Below are 13,675 nucleotides of genomic sequence, written 5' to 3' on the forward strand. Positions count from 1 at the left end.
GTGTAATATTATAAGTCCAAAATAAACTATATTATGGTTTACTGTCGTTTTGAACCCACGCTCTGCATATCATGTTGGTGAAAGGACTAAAAAGAAGCCACACACTTAGCATCAGTTAATAGGTAGTTGAACTAATTTCTAGTGTTAAAAACTACATATTTCAGTTCCCAGTATTTGTAAATTAAATTGCTTCCACATCAGACGCTGAATGAAAGGAAGAAAACAGTATTTTAAGCCTGTACTTTGACTTGCAGTAATTTTCTGGCAGACTTTTTCTTAATTTATCACTTCATATCTTAAAGAAAATGTAAGGAATGAATCTAAGATTTTTCTATGCAAAGCATATTCTATATAAAGGAAGCAGAAATCCATTCAAGAATTCATGTTTTTCATAATTAATTGCATCAAAGATGTTCATACAGAATAACAAGAATTATTGGTTATAGGGTAAATCTAGGAACTGAAAATTGTTTTATAATTGTGTGAATAATTCATGTAGCCGTAGAGAAAAATGTAAATAGTTTTAAGGGGGTTAAATGTTGTTAAATTAATTCTATTAAAGAATAAGTTGGATCCAAATGAAAGTTTTTCATTCATTTCTGTAAAAAAAAAGTAAGGGCATGATGCAGCAATAATGAACTATGCTGAAATTATGATTGCTCCTAATTCAGCCAGACCCTTAAAAGGTGTGATGTAATAATGATTATTCCCATTTATTGATTCCTTCAGCTATAGAAATGATATTTAAATAGAACAAAATTCATTGTGTGCTTTACCTGGAATTAATGATCTTGAATTTTAGACAGAACATTTTAAAATGAATAATTCCAGAGATGATCCAAATATAATCCTAATAATTGAAGATTATCCCCCTCTTTCTCCAAGATAATCTTTAAAAAAAAGATTGAAACTCTTACATTCATTTCAGATAAAAATCTTATATCACCACATCATTTATTAACATTGTGCTTTTTTCCAAAATAAAAAAACCCTACAATTATATGAAAATCCAGTACATGCTCTTTACATTTTTCTGAAAAGAGAAAATGACGTGAAACAGAGTAAAATATAAAGCATGCCACTGGTTCATGAACTTCATTATACTAGAAAGAAAAAGGAAAAAAAATATCAAAGCAACAGACAGTTGCCATAGAAATATTCAAAGAGCTAATGCTTGTTTACAAGAGACACATCTCTATTGTTTTTTTCCTTCAATCCTTTCGTTAAAATGGCAAATCAAAAAGCGACTGAGCAAAAAGAATGAATAGCGGCAATTGAATAGGAAATCAAGCTTTGTATTTCAAAGGAGACAGAATTCTAATAATATTTGATCCACCCTGTTATTATTTTTTTCCTGTGTAGGTTACATCCCTGCTGTAGCAGTTTTCTTAAACTTAATTTTCACCCTGGAAAAATTAAGATTAAAAGTAAGGCACCAAAAAATCTCTGCCTTTATAGCAATAAACCACTATAAGGCTTGTTCATTCTTGCAGCTTAGCTGAAAACTGTGCATGTGCTGGAACTGTGTGTAGCATTTCAAATTGAGTCTCCATAAAAAGGTGTTATTGTACCCTATCAATAAAACCAGACTTAAATACATTAGAATAATGTCACTTCTGGACCATAAAGTGGGCCTATTCCATTTCATTTCTATGCAGTCTCACAGACATTTTGATAGGTAAAATGTATTCTTCCTTTCGCTGGTAACAATTTGCTTATCAAATGTATAATTAATTGATAAGCATAAAGAAGATTCCTCTTAATTCCTGCTAGTTTCCCAAAGGGATACATGAAAGGAATTGTATTTTCTCCATCTGGTTTATTGGTTCTTCTAGCAATGGAAGTATACAATGCGACTGTGCTTTTTGTAAGGATCCCTTGTATTTATAAATAGCTCATGATGCAGACCATACATACACTTTGATGGAATCTGCTCCACAGTCACTGAAAGTATCCATGAAGCTTATGACACAATTGTACCAGTTCTATAAAAGCATAAGAAAATTGATCCAAACTGATTTTTTTTCTGATAATGTCAATACTGTACTTGCTTCTAAACTGAAATTATTCAGAAGATGGCTCATATTTTATTTCCTTTACTGCAACAAATTTTGCTACCTGGTAAACACTCCCTTTTTCGTAAACACTTCTTCCAACATTCATTCATGTTGCTCTTGTCATCGTGACCCATCTCAAAATAATTGTAATATTTGTTTTTACATTCTATGACATGATCACTTTTCATAGATTCCCAGTCTGAAGCATGTTCTCGATCTATATCATGGCCTCCTTTCTCATTACTGAATATTGACTTGTCCTGATTATCATGTGGCCCAGCATTTGTAATGAAAATTTCATTGGCATGTATATGTTCATCACTCCTGTAAACAGGGGAACTGTTGCTACCATATTCCACTTGTTGGGAACAACTCGGTAAAGATACAGAAGCGGTGGAATTCCCCACTGCAGAATTAGTAGATAATGGCAAACTTAAATAATGGCTGCCACATTCTTGATAAAAGCAGCATGTGTGGATCTTTTCACAGTCCTCCCGTGCCATCCGAAGACGCTTCCTATAAGGACAGTCATGAGACATGAACCATTCTTGACTTGAAGTACCTCCAAAAGAGCAAGTAGGAAAGCACCAGTTGTTTTGCATAATAATCTCTCCATGAATTCTTTTCATTAAATTATTTATGAGAACAGATCTCCTTAGGTAGACTTCAGGGTCATCAATGTACTTCAGTTTTTCCAAAGACATGTAAAGAATATGTGCCCGCTCCTCAAATACAGAGATTGTCTAAAATGAACAAGAGAGAGGAAATAATAATAAAAATGAATGCAGTATTAATTAATTGAATCATGCCACTGAGATTTTATCCATCCATGCAACATATAGTATTTGGGCAGCTGAATCGCTTTGGCACAGGAAAGTTTGGATCATCTTTAACTTTATCTTTTATTCATTTTATTCCAATTTTTTTGATCATTGTGAGCTGCCCAGAGTCAGAGCTGCCCTACCAAAGAGGCAGCATGCAAGTTTAAGAAATTATTATATTATTATGGTTAAGTGGTTCCATTATTGTTTATTGTCCATTATTATTCAACTCTCACAAATCTCATTGGGAGTGTGAGGCTTAATACTGAGTATATTCAACCTTATCACCAAAGTAAAGCTTCCTAAATGAAGGAAACTGGATCTAACAACTGAAAGAAACCACAGTGCTTGGTGCTTAGTAATTCATTACCAATGTATCTTTGAAGAGTCCTTTGAACAGAAATGTGCTACTAAATAGAACAATATGTGAAAAAGTATAATAATTTTAGGAGAACAGCTTTCTTCTGGAGATCTGGCTTGTACCAAATCTGATGTCCTTCCATAAGACATTCAAGATGGAGCTGCTATGCAGGACAGTTGAAGTTTGATATTATTTTACTGACTATAACAGCCTTGGTTGTTTAGTGATACTTTGTGCTATGTCTTGATGGTGACTTTAATTATATACTTTTTAAATGTATGCTGTAAAATGTTATTATGTCAGATATGACAGTATATACATTTAATAAATAAATAAATAAACTATTAGTAGGTTTGGTGCTCATCTAGTATTAATTAAGTACTGTAATTTTAGAAAAGCAACAAAAATAGTATATTTTAAGGATTTGGGATTACATGTACATACACTAATTTATTTGTTTCTATATAAAATGTCATTATAAAATTTCAGCATCACGTAAAGTAATTTTAAAAAGAATTAATTGCTCACTTCAAAACCTGATTCAATTGCAATTACTGGTACTGTTGCTTATAGTTCCAAACTGATAAATATCTAGTAGGCTGTTTCATGATTGCTATAAAACTATCTACTGGTGTCTGTTCTACTTCCCATAGGAATCCTTTCTATTTTACAAAAAAAAAATCACTATTATTTTTAGCAATCTTACTTAGCAAAAAAGTCATGGTCTAAATGAACCGTGAATTCTAACATTCTTTGGCAAATAAATTTTGAATTTCCAAATGTCCAAGCAATATAACAACCTTGCAATGTTCTCCTTATCTGTATTATTACAGGCTGGAAAGAGAGAGAAAAATCAGTCCCAAGGATTGTTACACTGGTGTCAAATTTCATAATGAGATACTTATGAGAAAAAGAAAGAGATAATGGAGAACAGAACAGGTGAAAATCTGTGCAGCTATGTAATAAAATACTACTGCACTACAGTGCTGTTCTCTCTCTCTCTCTCTCTCTCTGTCTCTCTCTCTCTCTCTCTCTTTCTCTCTCTCATGTGTGTGTTGTATTAGTTCTCTCTTGAATATTAAAGTTTTCAGACAGAGTATCCAGAAAAATGTTCTGTATCACTGACTCCTAAACAAAGCCATAAAACAAAGCTTCCTCTTTGCAGAAATTCTCCTTTTGTTTTAAATTAGCATCTATATACAATTAACACAATGATAGTAATTTTACTACCTATCCCAATAAAGAAAGCCAGGTGAATAGAAACAAATTTTAATGTCACTGAGGTTTTTTTAATCACTTACACCCCCTCCCTCAGAGTTAAGTATAAAGCAACTCCACTATTGGTATTGTTGCTGTACATTCATTGTTGCTGTTATGATTGCCATCCTCATTATTATTATTAACATGGGTGCTGAATATCTGAATGGAAGAAACCCTAGAAGGCTTTTCTATCACCTTTTTCCACTGCATGCCTCAAACACTCTTCTGGAAGGCTGTGAAACTTCCTCAAACAACAAAGGATGCTGGCTGTGGAATTCCAAGAATTGGAAGTCCACAAGTTTTAAAGTTCCCAAGGTTGGTCATCTCTCACTTATATGATCACAGGGCCAGAGTAGACCACTCTTGTCATTCAATGCAAACTTTTATACAATGCTTGTTTACTTTAAAAACAATGTGCTCCCTACTCAAGTCTCAATGTGGTTGACTACATTAAACTAAAATTGCACAACCTACTGTTATATTAAATCAAGATTGTCATTTATGATCTGAACTACATTTTCCCCTCACTTTTTATGTATTTATTTTACCATCATGAGTTTTTAAGATCTTGACAGGTTGGACTCTATGACTACACTTTGGATAGTACAAAAAAGCAGTGGTGGGATCCAAATAATTTAACAACTGGTTCTCTGCCCTAACGATTTCTTCCAACAACCAGTTCACCAAACTGCTCAGAAACTTAACAACCAGTTCTCCCAAAGTGGTGCTGACTGGCTGAATCCCACCACTGCAAATAATACAATAAGGATTTCCCCCCAATAGGGTTTACATTCTGTGAATTTGAAGCAGTATTTTTTTAACAGCAGGATCTGGAGGGAAAGGATTTTGTGCCACTTGAAGTTGGGACTTTATTCCTTGCAGCTACTCATCAGTCTAGCACAAGTTCTTTTGAGCAAGCTAAACATAACCATGCTAATAATTAAGCTCTCCTGTCATTCTCCTAACTTCATAAAGATAATGGTACCTTTATTTTAAAATGAGAGAGAGAGAGAACAGGCTGGTGGATATTATTTTCTAAAGGTTTAATGAATTGGCCTTATTGTATGGGATTTAAATTGGCTCATCAGGTTCATTAGACAGAACTTTTGTGTCTTCATCTCCATATAACAGAATGCTATTCGGTCCATTTCTTTCCCTCGTTATGAGTAAAAAGTAACATCTGAATTAGGAGATCTTAGATTTATAAAATAATACAAATTTGTATTGAATGCTCAGGTTTGGCCAATCCTTTAGAACAGGCCAGACAACTTGGCCTAGAACTTAGATTTTATTTTGTTTCTAAAAGACAGTAAATTGCAATTTTTCCAAGTTGTTATTAGACATCTAGAATTAGATTGCCTACTTCAAATTTTTTACCTCAATCAGAAAACTGACTTCCTGTTCCACTAGCTTGAAAATAATCAGAGCTAGCCAAAGATACTGATTGCATTTCTATGTCACATGGTACAGTACAGTAAACTTACATTGAGAAGAAAAGATGTGTCAACTATAAACCCTGATTAGGGACTACCAAACAAATCTAGAATGGGATCCAAGAACAACCCAGGGCTTCCACCTCTGGCCCATATATCACAGTAGCATATCATGGAAAGAGCACCTATGGGCTTGATTAGCCATTTCTGGGGCAAGAAGGATCAGGTAGAAGCATACAACTGCATGGGTTTATTTTGTTCATGACACATCAGAACTCTTCCAGGTTCTGGCTTTCTATAATGTAGGAACATAGCCAGTATTATTGGTCATCTCTGATTTATCTGTGATGCCTCCTGTGTGCATCTTGCTTCCTTCCTTGCCATCTTTGTTAAAGTTTAAGTTGATTTTAGTGTTCTATTATTTTAATGTTTTATCTTCTTGCTTTTATAGATTGTATGCTGCTTAGAATTATCTCTAGGTGACATAGGCAGCATGTATGTTTAATAAATATGAAGGTGGGTTCAATATTTTGAGTGAGAAAGATTCTATACTCAACAAACCATAAACCATTTGTTCAATGATAATTTATGAACAGCAGAGGTAAAAATTACATTCTTGTGATGCCAAGACGCTATTAATTTCTGAATTGATACAAAGGAATTGCCGAGTCCAAATTTTCTTCACTAAAACAGAATTGATAGCAATAAAGAAAATAAAAGAATTGACCAATTCATATTAACAAGTTTAGAAAAAACAGACTTTTTTTTTCAAAAACTTATTATTATTTATGGAAACGGAAATGCATTGCACTCAAGCTAATAGAAATTATACCATTTCAAATGAGAAACTCAGAAGTAATAGCTTTTTGAAACTTACTTTGGGTGTACAGTTACTCAGTGGTGGATGAAAATCTTCTTCTTCCACATACTTTCTTTTAACATATGTGATCTTAGATGGTGCTCCAGGGTTTGGATTTCCTCTCTGGTGTAGTGCTGTGGGAAATAAATTACATATGGTGTAAACTGTGTCTGACAGGACAAAAGACCAATAAAGGAAAATGTTTGTAGCTCAGAATTGAAATGAAGGACTCTTGGTGTTCTCTGAGCTTGGTTGTTTTCTTACAGATATTTCATTACCCAAATGAGGTAACATCACCAGTGCAAAAAATACAAAAGAAAAAATATTCCAGCTTGTCTTTACTGCTTTGGACAAGTGTGTGTGTGTGTGTGTGTGTGTGTGTGTGTGTTCCAATGCAATAAAGAGAAACAGGAATATCTGTCTGTCTGTCTGTCTGTCTGTCTGTCCGTCCATCCATCCATCCATTCATCCATCCATCTATCATATTTAATAAAAGTTTATGTGAAAAATACACTGAAGCAATGGAAGCTTTTTGAAAAGTCTTCTAAGAAAGAAACCTGTTTATTTAAGCATAGTTGTCACAGTTTAAACATTCTTTACATACTTGACTTTAAGAAATTTTTATTCTACGCATCCAACCCATCTGGAAAAAAATCCCCTGCAACTTTCAACACTGAACTGTTTCTTTAGAATTAGCCCATGTGCCATCTTAAAAAGACTAATAATTTTAATAATTGCTAATAAACAGCAGCTACTATATTCTTGAATATTCTTGAAAATAAAACTTTTTATATCACATTTCATTATCTCATATTTTATCATATGCTTATATGTTGTTGAGTGATGCTATTAAAAATGTGAATAGGGTTGAATGCGTTGTTGCTGAGATAAACCAATTCTATGGAAGCCAAAAGTCATAGAGTTCCTTTGAGGAAGGGAAATCCCCACTTTATAAAACCTGTTGAGGCAACTAGGGAAAAAAGACAAAGTAGTGGCTTGTAAACCCTCCCACTTTTTAGAAATGTCTCCTCCCATTGGTTTTTGGACGCTAACATATCAAAGCTACCATATCTTTTTTCTGACCTAAAACCTCTCTTTGGTCTAGATCCTTGAAAGCACCAAAGTAGCAGATTTTTCCTAACAACCTCTGCAGTCAAATTCCATCTCCACAAGCAGCCTTCTCTTGTACCATGAAGGCACAATATTTTATGCTCTCCCCACCCCCAAAACCACATCATGGCATTTTAAATGAGATATTGCCTGTAGAACTTGATTTCTCATTGGTCAATCTTCTAATAAATAATTTCCCCTGAACTGTGAGTAGACAAATGGAAGATGCTGCTGTTATTGTCTCAAGTGCATGCATTTTTTTTATTTTTCCAAATTTTATCTCTTTCACAATGGCTCTCTTATTGTAGAAAATAAAGTAGATTTGTATGACTCCTTCTGACAAGAAGGAACAATGTTCCTATGGGTAGACAAATCTTATTTGTAATTTGTGTACCAAATATGCATAATTTGCTCTAAACCAATTTGAAATGTTCTTTAAATTTAGTATAAAGGAAGTGATTTGGAACAGGTAACCAAGATGTAATTACTCTGAACTCTTTAGAGACTGATAGATACCATAATTTAGTCTGGGTCATGGTATTCCAATCAGACAGTGTGCTACCACAGAGAGTAATTTTTTAATTATTGCTTGCATTTAATATGGGCACCTGCTTGGGAATCATTGTATTTTTCCCAATGCTATTTTAAACTTGAAACAAAAGCTATACAAGATAAAGTGGGCACAAACTTCATTTTCAAAGAGAGTACTGAAGGACTTAACCCCATTATTGGTTTTGATGCTAGCTATCAAAGTCGAGATACTTGTATATAGAGTTATTTATGTCTAAAATATTGTTTTGGCAACTAAAAATGTTTGTAATACTACAAAGAAAATATTAACGTTGCCAATGGGGAAGGGGAATACATTATAGATCACTATCCAGTTTGTTTTATTAATATGCATTTTAAATTTTAGCCTTCATTCCTAGAGGTCTTTTGTAACATATATTTAAACCATGCTTCTAGTGTGAAATCTAAAGCCAAATTTAACATAAGGCATTTTAAAGCATATGCAGAATCATAAAGCAACTATAGTATACTCATATATAATTGAAATCAGAGGTAAGGAAGAACCAGAGGCCTCCAGTCCAGTTAAGATGCTTACTTAAACTCAGGATGGGAAATCTGCAGCTAGATGACTGTATGCACTCTGTAGTCTCATTTAATGTGCAGAAACAGAAAGCAAGAGAACTGTGCAAGCTTCCAATGCAGAAAGCCCTGTTTTTGGCACTGGGTTCATATACCAGCAGCTCTCACTTCATTCATCATCACTTGAGGCAGCCTCCCACAGTGACTCTCCTCATGGGTCAATGGTCTTCATTGAAAAAGACTCTTCTATGCATACATCTCAACCATAGTTAAGTGATTAGGAATAAATCATGATAAGCCTCAGCTTTGTCTGTTTTCCTCCTAAAGGAATGCTTTTACTGTAATGTACACCAATTCATATTACAAATTTAATTCATATTAAGCAAATATTATTCATTTAAATTGAAGTTAATCCACTCCAGTTTGTTTTGGATAACTTTGGCTAAAGGAGATTTCAATTCAACAAGTTCTGATCCAACACAAAGCTAAAAGTTGCTCTATAAACTATTTCATTTTATTTGTCACAAACACAAAGCAATGAAGGGAGAAACACTCCCCTAAACTATCATACTGCTATCAGTTCAAAATTGCCTCTGGAAGAAAGTCCCTAAAGCTCCCAGGATTTATCCTAAATTCAGACAGACTTACTGTAGGAACTCAGTGGAGTGAAATTCAGAGAGGGGGAGGGAGGGAGGGGGAGAGAGAAAGGGATAGGGGGAGGGAGAAGGAGAGAGGGGGGAGGGAGGGAGGGAGGGAGGGAGGGAGGGGGAGAGAGAGAGAGAGAGAGAGAGAGAGAGAGAGAGAGAGAGAGAGAGAGAGAGAGAGAGAGAGAGAGAAATTATTCTTAAATCGGGATCATTTAACAGTCTTGTCCAAGCAGTCCATAACATTTCAGCTTACCTGGGGAACCTTGTCGTTAAATATACTGCCATACAAAACTAAAATAGTTAAAAATGACAAAAAATAAAGATGTGCTATAATTCTATTTGATATCTAGTTCTGTGACTTTGGTTTGATTTTGGAACAAAAATGTCCACCTTTTATGGAGCATCATATAAGTAGCTCCACCGGACTGCCTAATGTGACCCAATCTAGGCACAATTTTATCATATCATCTTCAGTTTATAAGGTCTACCCTCAAAAGACATGTTATGTAAATTCAATAGCTCATCTGCACCATTCACATAGGAAAATGGAGATTAAGTTGGAAAATACCTCTCATTTTGAAAAACAAAATATCAAGGATCTGATTAGAAGTTGAATTTACGGCCGCAAAAAGCAACATGGACATAAAGAGGAGGCAGGTCTTCGCTGATGTGATCACCGGCCCTAATGAAGGTCAGGAGGATCCCTTGGCCATAGCGGGGCCATTGCCAGAGGATCCACCAATGGGAGGAGGGTGCAAGGCCAGCAAAAGGAAAAGTTAATATTTTTCTCCATTCATATTTTTCTCACCGGAGCTCAGAAAGATCTAACCATTAAGAAAAGACCTTTGAGAAACTTATGAAAAGTGCTTTTTTTAAAAAAGTAATTGAACTATTACCCTTGAATGGAGTAAGACAAAGGGGATGTTAGAGAGACAATCCATTGACAAGAGAACCAGCAAAGGAGGCCTTTGCCTACACTAAATCTAATTCATCATCACAAGTCACAATCATTGCTGCACCACATATACAAGCACACAGATTGGCCCCCTTTTGCTTTTGCAACATGGAAAGCAAAGCAGCCAAGAGAACAGATATCACCATCCAATGTTACACAGCAACCATAGGATCAGTAACAGTTCAAGCAAAAGCTTCTCCGTGAAAAGCATTAACTTTTATCTTACAGAGAATTTCTATAGAGCAGTTTATCCTAATGCATCTCTTTTTGGTTCATCAGTCCCCTTATCCCACCCCTGCCTTTCACATCGGTGGCCTCTTACTAGGTTAACTGCATGAAATGCCCATGTTTGGACAAAGCTCTCCTCTTGAGTACCAGAAACTGGGAGAAAGCAGCAGCCCAAACTGAAGGGGTCTTGCCTCTTGCCCTGCTGGTGAAATTTCCATTAGTGGAAAGCCGATTTGTTCACCCCCTTTACAAACGCGATTCTGAACGATTTTGGATCAGTTCGGGCCTTTCCTAAATTTCGAGTAATAATCCGGAGCTAAACATTCCCAATCTAAATCTGCCTGACAAATTGTTTGTGGAGGGGAATGAAAGCAAAACCTAGCAACAGCCACCAGTCAGTATATGCTGGAGTGCTTAAGACTTGGACTGGGACTTGTTCTCACGTCCCCTCCATCATGGAAACTTCCTGGTGGATTTCTGACCAGTCAGTCCTTGAGCACCCACTACCTCCCAGGACGGTTGGGAGGAACCCAGCGGGAGTAATACTACACTCGCTGCATTGCGCTCCAGGAGAAGCCTGGGAGGAGAGCGAGTTGATCTCTAGCGTTACCTGAGGGAGGAGGCTGCCCAACGGGTGTCCGGCCGTCGCTGCCCTGCGGCGGCGGCTGCTGTTGCGCCTGCCCCTGGGCGGTGCTGCTGCTGCTGCTGCTGCTGCCGCTGTTGCTGTTGCTGCTGCCGGCGGCGGCGGCATCCAAGGCGGGGCTGCTCTTGCTGCAACAGCGCGCTTCCCACAGCGGCTGGAACTCGCCGGCTCCTTCGGAAGAAACAATGGGCTCGCAGAAGCTGCTCAGGGGCAACACCAGAGTCATCGCGGCGCCTCCGATCTGCAAACGGAGACAAAGATAGCGCGGCCGGTCAGGTCGGGCAGCCGCCGCCTTTCCTACCTCCCGCGAAGCTCGCCCTGCCCTGGCGTACCCTTATCCGGCAGCGGCCATTGCGTGCCTGCGCTCTGCAGTCAAGCTGGCATTTGGTATCTCCGCCGAGCCCTTGGCCTTCTCCTACGGCCCCGAGGGACCGGTGCCTCCCGCTCTCGCTTGCCTTCTGCACCCGTTGCCCTCTCTCACCCTCCTCTCGACGCCGATTGCCTCAGTCAGTTCACGCAGCCGGCTCAGAACGTCTCCGTCGGTTCCGATTTTCCCTTCAGCACCTTGTATTTCACCTATTGCTTAAATGGGGAGGACGACCCCGAGAACTCAATCACCCGTTCCTCCGCGATGCATGTAGAAACGCCGCCGACCCCGGGGTCTCGTTTTACGTCCAGCCAAATGGTTCAGGATCACAGTCCTTCCCCAAGCAACAGGGAGCCCTTTCTCCCCGTTCACTGACCCTCTGCCCAAAAGCCCTCGACTGCCTCTCACGATTCTTAATTCAGATTTCCAAGAGAGAGGGGGGGGGAGAGAGGGAGAGAGAGAGAGAGCAATCTGAGCGATATACCCAACTGCAGAAGAATCACTTTATTCTCTACAGATGCAGCGATGCCATTGTATATTTGTCTCTTACGAGTGGCTTCTTGGTTGGCCTGCCTCTCTTTGCCTCTCTTTCTCTGTCCTTTCTTTCTTTCTTTCTATCTCCCACACCCCCTTCTTCCTTCTTCTTTCCCTCCCCAAGCGAAACAGAGCGAGACTCTTAGGTAGATGTTTCCACCAGCTCCGATTGGGTTGAACTGGATCTGCCTCCAGTCAAAACACTGAGATTAAGACAGAAAATTGGCTCTGGTTTCAAGCGGTGAGTTGCAATCCCACAGGAGCCAAGCACAACATCAGTGGAGCAAGCAGAATATTAAACAGGAGCAGGGATTCCGGGGCCAGAGCCAGGCTGTAAGCCATCCATCCAATCCCATTGCAAGAGAAGAAAAGGGAGAGGGAGAAGCAGCATTTCTGAGAAGGAGAGGCAACCCACATTACAATGTGCTTTCTACAGTAATGCATATACTCCTTGGCACACAAACCAGATGTCTCCTCAGCTCTATTTCCTACTCTTCAAGAAACAAGAATAATTCTGTTTTCCATCTTGAATATTTTGAAAAGGTTTGATGACTGCCAAAAGGCAAGTTTCTTCCAAAGTCAGAATGCACGGGTGCTGGTAATAAATAAAGAATCAAAAGCTGATATTGTGTTAAGAATTATAATCTGCCTGGCAAAATTAATAATGGAAGTTAAAGGGGGATTCAAAGAATGGATGAGTTGATAGGAATTGTTTAAATCATTTAAGCCAATCTTCAGTTTCAACAGAAAACAGATCTGCTCCTCTTAAATAGGACAGTCTTTAGACCCTCTACCATATCTCTTCCTAGTAAGAACTTTGGCAAATTAAATATGCCTGTATCTTTTAACTTTTCCTCATAAAGCTTGGCTTCTAATCTTTTTTCATCCTGACAAATTTTCTTTGAAAATTTTCTAGCTTTTCTACATCTCTATTAAAGTGTGATTCCAAAAATTGGGCACAATACTCCCAAATATTGTCTAATCAGCTTAATTGCAACAAAAATACTACTTTCTGCTATCTAGAAACAATACTTCTGTTAATTCAACTCAAAATTGCTTTGGGCCTTTTAACTGCTGCATCTTCTTTGATCCTGTAATGGTCAGCAAGCCAGTTTAATGCAGTGATTAAAGGCACCAGGCTAGAAACTAGGAGTCTGTAAATTCTAGTCCCACTTTAGGTATGAAATCAGCTGAATAACCTTGGGCCAGTCACCCTCTCTCAGCCCTAGGAAGCAAACCACTTCTGAAAATTTGCCTACTGAGCTCATTTTTGATTATGATTTTGTATTCTAAGATAGTACCCAATCTCTC

General features: G+C 37.6%; 1 protein-coding gene across 1 annotated transcript; it reads right to left on the reverse strand.

Annotated features, from left to right (window-relative positions):
- Positions 1-1,063: 1,063 nt before the first annotated feature.
- On the reverse strand, positions 1,064-11,689 carry SERTAD4 (SERTA domain containing 4). The gene is made up of 3 exons (XM_032216874.1): positions 11,431-11,689; positions 6,810-6,925; positions 1,064-2,800 (listed from the first exon to the last, which is right to left on the reverse strand). The coding sequence occupies exons 1-3, from the start codon at positions 11,687-11,689 to the stop codon at positions 2,081-2,083; spliced, it is 1,095 nt and encodes a 364-aa protein (XP_032072765.1). The 3' UTR covers positions 1,064-2,080.
- Positions 11,690-13,675: the final 1,986 nt, after the last annotated feature.

The sequence above is a fragment of the Thamnophis elegans genome, chromosome 4, assembly GCF_009769535.1.
Source record: "Thamnophis elegans isolate rThaEle1 chromosome 4, rThaEle1.pri, whole genome shotgun sequence".
In the NCBI taxonomy this organism is placed as follows: domain Eukaryota; kingdom Metazoa; phylum Chordata; class Lepidosauria; order Squamata; family Colubridae; genus Thamnophis; species Thamnophis elegans.